Below are 15,238 nucleotides of genomic sequence, written 5' to 3'. Positions count from 1 at the left end.
CAATAATTTGCTACTGCACAGTAGTATTTAATTCAAATAATTTCACTTCACGAACTTTTAGGTTTCATAAATATTAAACCTGAGTATGTCAAGGGTCATAATAGTATACTATCACCTTTCAAACCTCTTTAAAGTCAGACACCCTATCTAGCAGAATGTTTGGTGCCCCACAAATCCTCAAAACTATCCTCACACCAATGTTTACTAAATGACTTAACCATCTGCTATATGCAAGCTGCTTAAAGGCAGGCTTTCAAAAAAGATTCTTTGTAACGTTAGTTTTGAACTTGGAAAACATTCTACACATTTACACCAAAAAAACTCACACACTGAGAAAAAATTAGTTGTAAATTTATCTTATGTCACCGTTCAAGGTTAAATATGCTACTGTGTCTTAACTACTGTGAAAATGTAACAAATGGCATTTATGTGATCATTTGTATAGCTCTGTGGCTGGCAGGAAGACAATGCATGAAGCCCTGAATTTGTCCTTATAACTTTACTAGAGGGAAGAGGGTAGTAGAGAAGAGGAAGAAACTAAGGAAAGAGCTCATGTGCATAGTAGGAGACTAAAAACCTTTGGGGAACTGACTCCCTATCCTTTTATTCCCTGGGGGCTTAGGAACTCCGAGAGCCCCTCTGTGGGTCACATAATTCAAGTTCTTTCAAAATTATTACAATGATTACACCTATAACGAGGTTGCTTATATTAATGCAAAAGTTAGAGAAATTACTTACCTGGTGAAGTTATTAACTTGCTGTGATCTTGACATATTTATACTGTTCAGTTCTGGTACATTCAAATTGGATGACTGGTGTTTATTACTATGGCAATATGATTGATGTGCTTTATTTGATATTACACCATTACTACAACTTTCAAAACCTGAAGAAAAAGATACCACATAGAAATAGAAACAAACACTAATTTATAAATACGGTTGTAAACAAGTCTCCATATGTTGATTTTGTACTAAGACTTCTAGAAAGTAGGAGAGTCAATGGATGATGTAAACAGGAAACTTCTTTGAAAGGATACTAAGAATACTTAATTGCGAGATCCTAATTATTATCTCATCTAACATTTATTGTAGGCTTAATTACACATCTCAATTAATCCTCAAAATCCCCCCAAAATGGCAATATTATGATCATCCCCATTTTACATATGAATACACTGAGGCTCAGAATTTATCCAAGCCTGAAGTGACTGTATGATATTCAAGAGGAGTAGTGGCTAAGAACAGACATGGGAATCACACTTGTTGTACAGAGTGGTGATGTAAATAAACTGAGAGGAAGTAATGCAGAAAAGAGTACAAATTGAAATAAGAAAAAGCAATGGTGTTACTTCATGAAAGGAAAGGAGACACTATCTGACTTGTTTAAGAATGTTAAATGTACAAAGCTAACATCTTGGGAAATGCAGAATTAAAGAGATGGGCAAACAGAAGACTGAGAAGCATCAGAAACAAATCTGTGGCTGGGCACGGTAGCTCACACCTGTAAGCCCAGCACTTTGGGAGGCTGAGGCAGGAGGAGCGCTTGGGGCCAGGAGTTTCAGACTAGCATCAGAAACATTACGAGACTCCAACTCTTTAAAAAGAAACAAAAACAAAACCAAAAAAACCTGTAGAAGTGATGTCACAAAAGCCAAGAAAGGAGAGAATTTTTATTAAGAGAAGGCCCAAAGTCACAGAGAGCAAGACTGGTGAGCCGAAAAGCGGATGGGAGAAAATGAACGAGGCAGAGCTGACTTTTGCAAGAGGCTTGGTTGGGAAAGGTTGGGGGTGGGGGGAGGGGAGGGAGGCAGGGGCAGCCCAGCTAGATGTGGTAACCAGTGGCATAAGATATCACAGCCGGATCACCTTTAAATTTATATTTTATTAAAACACACAATTACCTTTTCACTATTAAAAATCAGTAATTTAATTCCAGTGACTACTCATTTTGAATGCTGACTTTCATTTAGGAAGGTCTGCTAATAACCTACTCTCAGAAACAGCTGTTCTTCAAGTGACTTCCTGGTACTGAGAACATGTCAATCTGAACCTACAATTTTTCACCCAGAAAAATCTTAAGTATACACATTTGAAAACAGCTACAAACGAAATATACAGATTTTCTGAGACAGATGGAGTGTCGCTCTGTCACCCAGGCTGGAGTGCAGTGGCGTGATCTCAGCTCACTGCAACCTCTGCCTCCAGGGTTCAAGCAATTCTCCTGCCTCAGCCTCCCGAGTAGCTGGGACTACAGGCACTTGCCACCATGCCCAGCTGATTTTTGTATTTTTAGTAGAGATGGGGTTATCACCATGTTGGCCAGGCTGGTCTCGAACTCCTGCCCTCATAATCCGCCCATCTTGGCTTGCCAAAGTGCTGGGATTACAAGTGTGAGCCACTGCACCCAGCTGGAAATATACAGATTTTCAAAAGGAAAAAGGTTTAAGATTATAAAGAGGAAAAATCTAAAAGTAATGTCATAAGTTAAATCTCACCTGAAAAATGTGCGGTGCTTCCTTTGCCTGATGCTAAATTATGGATATTCATTCCATGGCTGGGGCTCATACTTGGACTACTAAAAGGTCGAGGACTAACAGGATAACTGTCTTGAGACTTTGGACTTCGGCCTCCCAAACATCGTACTTCACTATCTGTACCATTCACCATTTCTATAAACTGACGCACTCTAAAGGAGAAAAGAAAAATTTACTTTGACATTATCTTCAGATGGCCTTTTGTTTATTTAATAGCAACAGATTTCTAAAAATATTTTTAAAACTTTGATTTATCAGTAGGATTGGTCTTTAGATAGTAAGCTAAAAATATTAAATATGGTATCCTATACTTCATTGCTTAGAATTTTAGAATTTCCAGAAAAATGAGAGTACAATGTGATAGACACTATAATAATATTACCCACTTTAATCAAGATTTACTAAATGGAAATTTACCTATAAGAAGATATGAACCCCATTTTTTTGGCTAAAGTAATTTAATCAAAACAACATTTGCGCTTGGTAGCAAATCAAACTGTGCCTAAGGACATGATTTTATGTATATATGATACATATAAAGCGTAGCCTTTCTCCCCACTCGTCCCATTCCCAACCTCTTAACCAAAATGGGCCTCATTTAAAATTCTACTTACTCTAAAGCAAAACAATTCTGTCATTTGACTTACAAAGGATACCTGCTGCTTAACAAGTTGAAATCTGAAGCTCAGTAACATCTCATTTTTTAAGTAACAAAGATTCATAAAACCAATTAAAATTGTCAAATCAGCATGGCTATTATTTAAAAAAATAGTTAAACACAGAATTACCATATGATCCAGAAAGTCCACTTCTGGGTATATAACCAAAAAAATCTAATGCAGGGACTCAGATATTTGTACACCTATGTTCACAGCAGCATTATTCATAATAGCCAAGAGGTAGAAGCAAACTAAGTGTCCATCAGTGGATGAATGGATAAACAAAATGCAGTATTATCCAAACAATGGAGTACAATTCAGCCTTTAAAAGGAAGAAAATTCTGATACATGCTACAATAAAGATGAACCTTAAGGCTACTACACTAACTAAAATAAGCCAGTAATGAAGAATAAATACTCTGATTCTACTTATATGAGTAGTCAAATTCATAGAGGCAAAATGTAGAATGGTGGTTTCCAGAGGCTAGGGTGATGAATGGATGGTTAGTGTTTAATAGAGAGTTTCAGTCTGGGAAGATGGAGAAGTTCTGGAGTCAGATGGTAGTGATGATTGCACAATGATGTGAATGTAAAAAATGGTAAATTTTATGTATATTTTACCACAATTTTTTAAAATGCCAGAGAGATTAAATGCAAGGTACTTTTGAGAAGGAAAAATAGACACCCATCTTCTAAATAAGATTTTCACATTTTTAAACACATAAATAGAATGATAAAAGCAAATACATAGCAAAAGACACCTTCTGCTTATGGTCCTTAACACAAAAGTATTTTTCATAACATGTTACTTAAATGACATTACAAAATTATATATATTTGAAAAAGGAAAAAAACTAAAATTACAAAAGCATGAAAATGTCTTTATTACATAATATATGACAAATATTTATAATATATAATATAGCATTTTATTATGCAAACTCACTTTAATGTGAAAAGGAGATTAGGATTTCTTTCAAGTAAACTTGGGTATAACTGTTGTGTTGTTTCAATGGCTTCTCCCATTCTTCCTGCTAATACCAATTTCTGAATTCCTATTCAGTAAAAGAAAGCAAACGATTAACTTTTACAAAAGTAAGTAAAACATAAACTTAGTGGACCTCAGAAAAGAAAGAGAGTTAGTAAGAAATCTTTAAATAAATTATGATTAATTTCAATTTCTTTCTCTAACATCATAGTTTCCATTAGGCAATCCAGGAAACATTTCAGACATAGAAAAACAAGTACTGTCACAAATTTTTTTTTAAAAATCACAAACATACAAGTAATATAGTTAAAATACCTATTATGCAATATTGAAGTTTCAAACACTGAGATTAAAAAGACTGTTTTAAAGGGATACTAAAATGCCTTATCAAACATAACCTTCTGAACAAAGGACTAAAAAATGCTAGCTTTTGAGTAAGATTCCAATTTAACAGAGACTCATTGAGCATTCACTTGATCTGGTATTTGTTAAATTAGATGATCAGGATACAAAATGAGTAAGTGATCTCTGTTCAACAGAGCTTATTAAAATAGTAGAAAAGGACAGCACACAATTAACTACAACACAATGTAATCAGTGCTATTACAGCAATTTGACCTGTGAAACAGTTGTTTTCATCCATTAATTTCACCCATCTGTTTTGTTTTCATCTCTATACTCTTGTCAAGTCATACCCACCCTGATGGACAAACAGCACCAATTTTAGGATGGCTAACTATGGACCAGTTATGTTGACTTGCCATTGTTATATAGGACCTGTTTTATCTCTGGCCATACAGGCCAGCACTAGGATCTAAATAATAAATACTTATGATCAATACTGTATTAGACAGCCATTTAAATTCAAAGATATTTACATTTCTTTCACATATTATCTCCTCCAACTAATCAGGACTACTTTATTATTATTTTTAAATCTTTTTATTAAATGTTTATTTCCTGAAAGCTTAAGAAAAGATTTAAGAAAAAAATGGTAAAGACATTCCTTCCAAAAATTTCTGTAAAATCTCTCTAGAATTAGAATTCTGACATAGTCCTATGTGAATTTTTAAACTGATCTTCAAAAATGTCAGTAAAAATAAAATTCAGAGGCATCCATTTTAAATTAATATATTTGAAATTCTTTTAATTAAAAAAATAAAATTTCTAAAAATTAAAGTAACCAAATCTATAATCTGAAAACAAATGTTAGCCATGCACCACAGTGTCCTTACTTTGTCTATTCTTAATGGAAGCTAATTCTTCTAGAACGGTCTGGTCTGTAGATCTGGCAAAGGCCTCTGCTGTGGCACAGTACCCATGGTGGACTAAATAAGATGAAACCATTCTTAAAATAAAAAGAAGAAACATACATCTTTTAGTGAAGAGAATACATGCTTCATACTACAATTTATATAAACAAAATCTACTCTGGTGTTATAAAAACGAACCTATTTCCTTGAAACAAGGCGTTAAGAACCTCACCTTTAAAGTAAGCTTTTGAAAAACAGCATTTTGTTCTGTTCACGTATTATTTTCGAAAAGATAACTGCAAATGCTATGTTGAGACTACTTTCCCTAAAATAAATATTACTTGAGAATCTAGGACATTAAGTGACCTTTTCTTTGATTCTTGGACTCTCATTACCCCCAGGTCCCTTCCTATCTTATTATTCAGCCCTACTAACCATAATTTCTGTTTTGACTTTATCATATGACTTATTCCAGTATTGCTGGCATTCTGTAAAATAACCAACTTTAAAATAAAAGATTAAATCTTAATGTTCCAGAGTTCAACCATCTTCTTTACAAACCAGTTAAATGAAATGGGATCACAAAGTATGTACAGAATACTAAGGTGAATCCAGAGAGACGATCTTCCAGAACATGTCTATAAATGTACTACTAATTAAAGGAGGAATCAGCCTTCTAGTCTGAATCAATTACTATGGTTTTACCCAAAAGATTTATCAAATATGATTTACATGTAAGTGACACATTTCCAAGACAATAATCTTTTAAAAAGGTACCAGGTAGTCAAAACATATACTTACATCTACCCACAAGATGTGGTTAGAAAAACTGGTGATGCAACAATATTAACCCAAGTATCTGTTATCTCCAAACATTCAATTTTTAAACCTGCCTCCACCTGACACTACTAAGGGCCAGTTAGAAAATGGTGGGAAGCAGTGGTTCACCAGGAGGAGACTGAGGCAAAGTGCGGACGGAGGAAAGGGGAAAAAATGTCTAAGAAACAGATCTGCATCTTATTTTACCCAATTGTTCAAATTAATTTAAGGGGGAGAGGACCTTTTAGAATGGACTTCTCAAGAGTTCATGGTGAACATCAATTCAGTGAAGAAGTGGGTGGAAGGATCCTGGTTATAAGGTTAAATGTTTTCTACTATCTTGCCATGATGCCCAGTGGTAACCATTTTCAGAGCATTAAAACAGTGTGGCCCCAGAACAACCCATTCTAGCTTCAGTTCATGGTGACTACAGGATTCTGCATTAGGGTTGTCTATTCTCAACTGGGCTGGACAAAAAAACTAGTGTCCAATCTCTGTAATACAGATAGTAATAGCTCCAGGGACGAAGTGTGCTTTCAGAGTCATCATCACGTCTCCCAATCACTTCCTTTTCTAAAAAATACCCCCAACATTTTATTACAATTTTAAAGTTAAGAATATTCAAAGCAATTATAAGGACATGAAAGATGAAATGTGTGGGACCAACTGTATCTGAAAGTCTGCTATTTTCTTGACCTGGATTATAATAGTGAAGAGGACTTTTTAAATTTAATGGTATTTATTTAAATTTTAAGCCTATACTTTTGATAGTTCAGATATTAAGAGCTTGGACATAGCCAAGTTCATGTCCAAAAACCACAGATCCTGATTATAAAATCTAGATTATCTCTCAACTTTATCTTTTGCATTAACATTATTAAAAGTTAAATTGTATAACCTACAGAAATTATTAAATCCTATTACTAAGAACAGCAAATGAATTAACCTAGCCTAGGTGACCTAACATCATTTTATTTCATCAAATTCAGACTGAAATACAATTCTGTATGTGTGTTAAACAATTGTTTTTAATTTGTTTAAATAGTGGAGTAAATTACTTTTTGTTGAGAGATTAAAATCAATAATATAATAGATACGTCAGTATATAAGTTATTGGATTAAAAAGTTTCCATGGATACCAACAGAATAAATGTCTTACAAAAAATAGATTCTGAATAGCATCAATTCAAATTTCTTCACTCTTACTTTTGTATCATGGTCTGCCATTCTCCTTCTCGATCTCCGATAGGAAATCGATCTATCTGTGCCTGGATTTTGGTTCTCCACTCCCGCATATAGTCTTCTATATCAAACACAAAAGGATGTTGCCCAAAATTGGCATCGACCACTTCTCCTGGTGTTTGAAGCCCCACAGTAGGATACAAATTTGGCTGTAAGATAACATATTTCATTAAACATCTATCCATTTTATGTTAGATTTAATAATTCTTTTAATGTTATATTTAAAAGAATAGAACTATAAATTTACTTCCTATTTTAAAATCCCAATTAAAATATTAGAAGGCTAAAACGAAAGATCTAAAATACATTATATGTTAGATGAAAAAATATCACCTCCTGCAATTTAATCATCAAGAAAAAACAAAGCAACCCAAGATTTCTATTTTATTTATTCAGGGACAACGTTGTATTATACCATGTGGTATTATGCTACTAATATATGTGGGTGTAATTCTTGTTCTAAGACTATGCCATATAGTAGTTACAGAAATTCAAATATAAACACATAACTTAGGTTTATCCCAGATTTTATATATGATATATTTCTATCAACTGCATGTTAAAGCTAGTTATCATAAAAGTATAATCTCAGCTAGTCTGGCATTTAATAGCTTAAATGTACTATTTTCATTCTATACATTTGGGATGCCTAACTTTACAAAGGGAAGGGGATAAGACCTTAACTATAAGCAAACCACAGTGCCATGAAGAGTGGAGATTCTCTATATTAAAAAAAAAAAAAAAAAACAACCCTCAAATATACGTATTTCAAGGGAGGAAAAGGATGAATCTGAATATACCCAAACTCAAACTCAGAAATGCATTCAGGTACACTCCATGGTTTCAAGGTTAATCAAGACGAAAAGGTGATAACTTCAAGTAAACAAAAAATAGAGGAGTCATTCTTTTGGCTATGTCACTAATTGGTTGTTACATCTAAAGGGAGAATGAGTTTCTGAGTGGCTACTAAATGCCAGGGTTTAATCATAATTCTGTGAGGCCACTATTATTATTTCTACTACAAAGACAAAGAAAATGAGGATTCAAGGTTAAATAACTTGCTCATGGTCATTCTGCTAACAAATGGCAGAGATGGAATTGGAACACAAGTTTGTCTGATACCACATCCAAAACTGATTTTTCCTCTTGCAACTCCAAATCCTACCATATTTTCGTTTTCTGTATTTATGTCTTATATCTTTAATAGTTATAACAAGTATTTTTCGGTACCAAACAAGGTAAAGATCAAGAGCGGATAATTTCTGTGTGAATATAAGATGTTAAATAGATTTCACAGTAAAATGCAAAGAGGGTGTGTTTAAAAACAACCGTTCAATCAAGCAGAACAAATCAGAAACAAAATATTATGTCAAAATATCAAAAATATAAAGTACTACTGGATTATGGAAATAAATGGTTAAAGCAAAGTATGCAAATGTACTGATTCTTAATAGTCAACAGAGCTAACAAGTTTATAAACTTTTAAGCCAAAAACAGGTGAGATAGTACAGCCTTCCCATTTCACCAATGAGAAAACTGGGACCTAAAGACTTTATAGAAACAGGCCAGGCGCGGTGGCTCACGCCTGCAATCCCAGCACTTTGGGAGGCTGAGGTGGGTAGATCACCTCAGGTCAGGAGTACAAGACCAGCCTGACCAACATGGTGAAACCCCGCCTCTACTAAAAATACAAAATTAGCTGGGTGTGGTGGCACATGCCTGTAATCCCAGCTACTCGGGAGGCTGAGGAAGGACAATCGCTTGAACCCGGAATGGGGAGGTTCTGGTGAGCCGCGATTGTGCCATTGCATTCCAGCCTGGGCAACAAGAGTGAAACTCTGTCTTAAAAACACAAAAACAGAAACAAAACAAACAAACAAAAAACAGGACAACCACTACAGAGTTATGAGATACTTTGACACAAAAGCATATAAGCCAAAAACAATTGAGTGAAAGACAATTCTGTTCATTAAGCAGTTTTATATAATGATGATATTCAGTATTGTCTAAATAAAGACACTTTTAAAATGATCTGCTCATCTAAATTTTCTTACAAATTCAGAAAACATAATTCTATCAACACTATCAAAGACAATCAACATTCATGAATTCTCTGATAAAACTATTTCATAAAAATTTAAAACTTCCCTATGACAAAACATGCCACAAATGGCAAAGACAAATGACTTTCTAGAAAAAAAAATCTGCCACACATACGGCAAAATGTGTTTTATAAATATAGAAAAAATTCAGGAGGACAAAGACTACCAGTTCAAATTCTTAAAAATGGCAATGAATATGTAGGCAATTTGTAGAGGAAATAAAAATGACAACACATAAAGAGAAGCTTAATCACACTCAACTTTTTTAGATGAACATTTTTAATGTGCACTTAAAATCAATTAAAAGTTCAAGATTTAAAAACTTTCGCACATCAGATTAAGACTTGAAAGGCTGAGAATACCCAATGTTGATAAGGATTGGGGAAATAACCCTCTCATCTACTGTACACAGAAATGTAAGCTGACATAATCTTTTAATAAAGAAATCTGGAAAAATCTATTAAAATTGACCAAGTAATTTCACCTGGAAGAGTGTATTCCTACAGAAAAATAAGTATGTGCAAAGATATGTCCTGTAGCATTATCTATAACGCAAACAAAATTTTAAAATATTCAGATATGTGATATTATACCACATTCATCAAATCTCAAAATCTAATAGTAATAAATATCACTATTTTGTGTCTAGGAAAACAATGCAAATTAAACTCTGACCAGCCATTGATTCTACAGTGCATTCTCATTTCAGAAATACTAAAATATGAAAAAAAATGTTCATTTTATAATTGATCAATTGTGGTAGTAAGTTAATACAGTAAGATAACATAAAGCAGGCAAAAAGAACAGAATGAAAAACGTATATATGGACACAGAAAGATGTCCTATACACACTAGAGCAAGGTATAACATATTGCATATGGTATGACCCTATCTTTCATATAAACATTTAAAAAATGAACATACTGGCTTATATGTGTTTAGAAAGAAGTCTAAAAGGATACATATTCAAGTTAAAACAAACATTACAGCCAAAGAGACTGGGATTATGAAGAACTTCTCTTTTGTACATTTCTGTATATATAAACATTTCTCATTTAAGTATTTAATACTATACATTACTTCTGTAATCTGATATAGATTAAAAAAACTTTTAGTAATATTAAGTCAGTTTTGGCTCACTGAAAAGTAAGTATAATTGTTATATCATTTACTCAACCTTAAAACTGGAGAATTGGGAGAAGATGATTAAGGACATAGTCCTTAACTTGCTATATTACAGATTTTAAAAAACAACGGCCTTCAATGTTTTTTAGTATGTTCACAGAACTGTGCAACTATTGTAATTAAATTGTATAACAATCCCATCACCCCAGAGAGAAACCTAGTACCCATCAGCAGCCACTTCCCATTTCCCCGTTACACCTGGCAACCACTAATCTACTTTCTAACTCTATGGATTTGCCCATTCTGGACATTTTGCATAAATGGAACAACAAACAAAATATGTGATCTTTTATGACTGGTTTTTTTTTTTTTTTTTTTTTTTGAGACGGAGTCTCACTCTGTCGCCCAGGCTGAAGTGCAGTGGCGCGATCTCGGCTCACTGCAACCTCTGCCTCCCGAGTTCAAGCGATTCTCCTGCCTCAGCCTCCCGAGTATGGGACTACAGCCAAATGCCACCATGCCTGGCTAATTTTTGTATTTTTAGTAGAGATGGGGTTTCACCATGTTGGCCAGGATGGTCTTGATCTCTTGATCTCGTGATCCACCCGCCTCGGCCTCCCAAAGTGCTAGAATTATAGGCATGAGCCACCGCGCCCAGATGACTGGCTTCTTTTATTTAGCATGTTTTCAAGGTTCATCCATGCAGCAGGTGCATTGTCACTGTAGATTTATATGTAATAATGTCTTCCAGAAAAATACTCCCACCCATGTAGAATAGTACATAGACAGAATAGGTTCTTTATGAAAAGAATAGGAAAACATTTCTATTAACTTGCAAAACATACTTTCAATCCAGAAATTGCTTAAAAGCTAAATGTACACAATATAAATTTATATTCTCAATAGCACAAGCTTTGGTCTACATTAGATCTCTTCTAATAAAAATGACTATATAAATAATGTATCCACAAAAAGTAGATTTCAAGTCAGTGCCCAGAATTTGAAAACAGCATCATTTAAAATGAGAACAGCTACTATAACAAAAACCTTTAAAAAGCAACAGCCTTCAGTGTTTTTTAGTATGTTCACAGAACTGTGCAACTACCATAATTTAATTGTATAATTAAATCCCAAACTGAATTAGTTATACTTAATGTCATTTCTCAAACTGGTGAGGTAAGCTGAGGAAAAAAGACTATTTTGAAAAAAATCTAAGGTTTTCAAAGCTGTATAAACACTCGTGTTCCATAACAGGTGCAGAACAATCTAGGTAAACTGGTTTTTCTGCAAATATACTTTCTCTCAGGATTCAATGGTAAGGGTAGCTTGTGAGAGACCACAGGTATAGAAGATATAAATACTTCCTTGATGCTTCCTTTGAAAGAAAGAACTGATATGTGAAGCCTATGGAAGTCCCAGAAGATTTACAGTATTAAAAATGAAAAATACTATACTAAAAGGAAACCTAAAACCACCACCATACCCACTGTTAAAACGAAGTTGCACATGATCATTGGCTACCTGAGGGAAAAAACATAACTGGTGATTCAAAAGTGGGAGAGAAAATAATCAACATGTCTACAACCAACCAAGCTTTTTCCAAATGACCACCTCTATCTATGAACAAGAAAATGAAAGCTAACAACAACAAAAGCTCACGCTGACTAGTTGGTTTTACATGCTTAGTGCCACAAAAGAAAAAAAAAAAGTCACTAAACCCTTTAACCAACTCCAAATGAAACTTACAGCATTCTCACCAGAGTCTCTTAACTGTTAAAGACCAAATCAACCCACCAACCAGAATCTGCACCTACACACTCTGCCTGTCCCCACAATGCTCTTCTCAAAAGCCCATTCCCTCAATTACACATCTGTCTACCTCTTTCTATGCTACACCGACATTTTCATCAGCATGCTCAATCTCCTAACTTAATTTTTTTTTCTACTGCCCCCACTTCCACCACACTGGCTACTACTCCATTTCTTTACTCCTCACTGTGGCCAAAGTCCTCCAGAGTTATCACTGTCTATAACTCACCTCTTCCTAAAATCCATTCCAATCAGGATGTCTCCATCCCACGGCTGAAACTTTCTTGTCCAGGTCACCAATGACCTCTAGTCTGCTAAGTACAATCGTCAATTCTCAGACCTTATGTAATTTTCAGATCCAATCCATTAGCCAATTCTCTTGGTTTTCAGTTGGATTTTTAAAAGAATCATATTTTGTTACTATTATTTTGAGATTTTTAAAAATTTAACTCTTTAATCCATCTAGAACTTACTTTACACTTAGTCCTAACAATATGTATTTTTTTTTAAATAATAAAGACTTATTCCATCACTATTTACTAAATAATGTGGCAGGGTTTTTTTGTTGTTGTTATTTGTTTTTTTGTGGTTTTTTTTTGGTAGAGGTGAGATCTCATTATATTGCCCAAAGTGGTGTTGAACTCCTGGCCTCAAGCAGTCCTCCCACCTCAGACACCCAGAGCCAAATAATGCTTCTTGAAGAGTACTTTTGATTGGTAGGGTTCAAATATTCCTTGGCTTAAAATTATTTTCTATTGTAAGTTTGATTTGTTTTTTCCTAGGATTTTATTAAGGGATACAAATAATCTATAGATTTGGTATCTATTCTCTACCCCTGAATCTTCCATCATCTCTCTCAAAACATCTCTGAAAATTGGAATGCATTTTATAATTGACGACACCTTACTATGGTCAGGCAGCTGTCATGACACAGCTGTCAATGCTTGCACAGGAGCGATTTGTTAAAGAATGAGCTCACTGAAAAACTCTTGGGACTGAATTGCTTTTCCTGATGAAATTTTTATTTTCGTGATATCGGTTAATATCATGAAAGTGACAGTATCAAATGTGCACGATGTAATCGGCAGCTTGGAGATTAATCCCAGAGACATAATAGAGTAATCTTAAAAAATGTTCTTGATGACAGAGAAGATAGTATCACATAGAAAATCATGGACATCAGCCTGGGCAACCTGGCAAAACCCCATCTCTACCAAAAATACAAAAAATCAGTCGGGCATACTGGCGTGCACCTGTGGTCCCAGCTACTTGGCAGTCTGAGGTAGGAGGATCCCTTGAGCCTGGGAGGCAGAGGTTGCAGTGAGCCAAGATCACACCACTGCACTCCAACCTGGGTGACAGAGTGAGATCAAAGAAAATCATGGCATCCACTCTTAAAAAAACTGATTTAAAAGGTTAGACTCTGAACATGAAATTTTAGGAATACCTTAATCAATTTATATTGCTTATCTCATCCTTTTTAGGTGTGCAACACCTACAAAGAGACACAGATTAAAAATCTAAGTTTAAATAACCCTAAGAGATCATTCGGTGAGTATAAAATAAAAATGCTAAGTGATAACGGAAGCATTATGTCACAGTTTGTTAGTTTTTTTCCCCCTTGGTGTCACAGATGATGGAGACTACAACTGACAGTGCCTTGGGTTTGGTAAATAAGATACGTGGAATCAAACCTCTACTGAAGAGAGTTACTGTCACCCCTTGCTTGAATTTCTGCAACAGTCTTCTCATAGGTCCCCTTGCTTCTACCCTTACTCCCACACGGTTTTTTTTTTTTAGACAGAGGCTTGCTCTGTCACCCAGGCCGGAGTGCAGTGGCACAATCTTGGCTCACTGCAAGCTCCGCCTCCTGGGTTTGTGTCATTCTCCTGCCTCAGCCTCCTGAGTAGCTGGGACTGCAGGCACCCATCACCACGCCCAGCTAATTTTTGGTATTTTTATTTTTTTTAGTAGAGACAGGGGTTCACCGTGTTGGCCAGGATGGCCTTGATCTCTTGACCTCGTGATCCGCCCACCTCGGCCTCCCAAAGTGCTGGGATTACAGATGTGAGCCACCATGCCCGGCCTAGTCTATTTTTCAACTAAGCAATCACAGTGATCCCATAAAAACTGAAGTCCTATCATGACAAATAAAAGTCCGCAATGTCTTTGTATTTCACTCAGAGTAAATTTCCAAGCCCTCCCAATGGCTTGCCCAGGTCTAGATGATCTATTAATAGCTTACCCCCAACCCCATCATTATCTCTGATCATCTACGACTACATATGCTCTGCCCTCCTCACTCCTCTCTACCACACTTCACACTCTTCTTCAAACAAGCCATGTGTGCTCCTGTCTGAGCACCTTTTCCCTAACTTCCCTCTGCCTGGAAAACTCTTGCTCTACACATCCACTTGGCAGACTCCCTCACTCCTCCAAAAGCCTCAGCTCAAGTCTCACCTTGAGCAAAGGGGAGCAACTTGTACAACCTTTTGTCCTACCGTTGATATTCCCATTCTCTGTTTTTTCCCTTTCTTTCCAAAGTATACTTAACACCCTTAAAATAGGTTCTGCTTTACTTGTTTTTCAAGTACTGCTTATTCTCTTTCACAGCTTGAATACTATAAAGTCCAAGAGGGCAGAGATCTTTACTACCTGTTGAATAATATATTCCAAGCACTTAACCTGCCACATGGTAGGCCTAT

At 35.2% G+C, this 15,238-nt stretch overlaps 1 protein-coding gene across 2 annotated transcripts in view; it reads right to left on the bottom strand.

Moving 5' to 3' along the window:
* Positions 1–15,238, bottom strand: part of RANBP9 (RAN binding protein 9) — an 89,974-nt gene that overhangs the window by 16,756 nt on the left and 57,980 nt on the right. For both annotated transcript variants that reach the window (XM_055263466.2, XM_055263467.2), the window contains exons 6-10: positions 7,462–7,646; positions 5,419–5,531; positions 4,142–4,250; positions 2,498–2,688; positions 739–886 (exon numbers count right to left, since the gene is read on the bottom strand). In XM_055263466.2, the coding sequence (XP_055119441.2) occupies positions 739–886; positions 2,498–2,688; positions 4,142–4,250; positions 5,419–5,531; positions 7,462–7,646 (746 nt within the window). The remainder of the gene's footprint in view (positions 1–738; positions 887–2,497; positions 2,689–4,141; positions 4,251–5,418; positions 5,532–7,461; positions 7,647–15,238) is intronic.

This window comes from Symphalangus syndactylus, chromosome 23 (genome assembly GCF_028878055.3).
Source record: "Symphalangus syndactylus isolate Jambi chromosome 23, NHGRI_mSymSyn1-v2.1_pri, whole genome shotgun sequence".
Classification (NCBI taxonomy): domain Eukaryota; kingdom Metazoa; phylum Chordata; class Mammalia; order Primates; family Hylobatidae; genus Symphalangus; species Symphalangus syndactylus.
The sequence above is the reverse complement of the archived record's forward strand: the minus strand, read 5'-3'. Positions and strand labels throughout refer to the sequence as shown.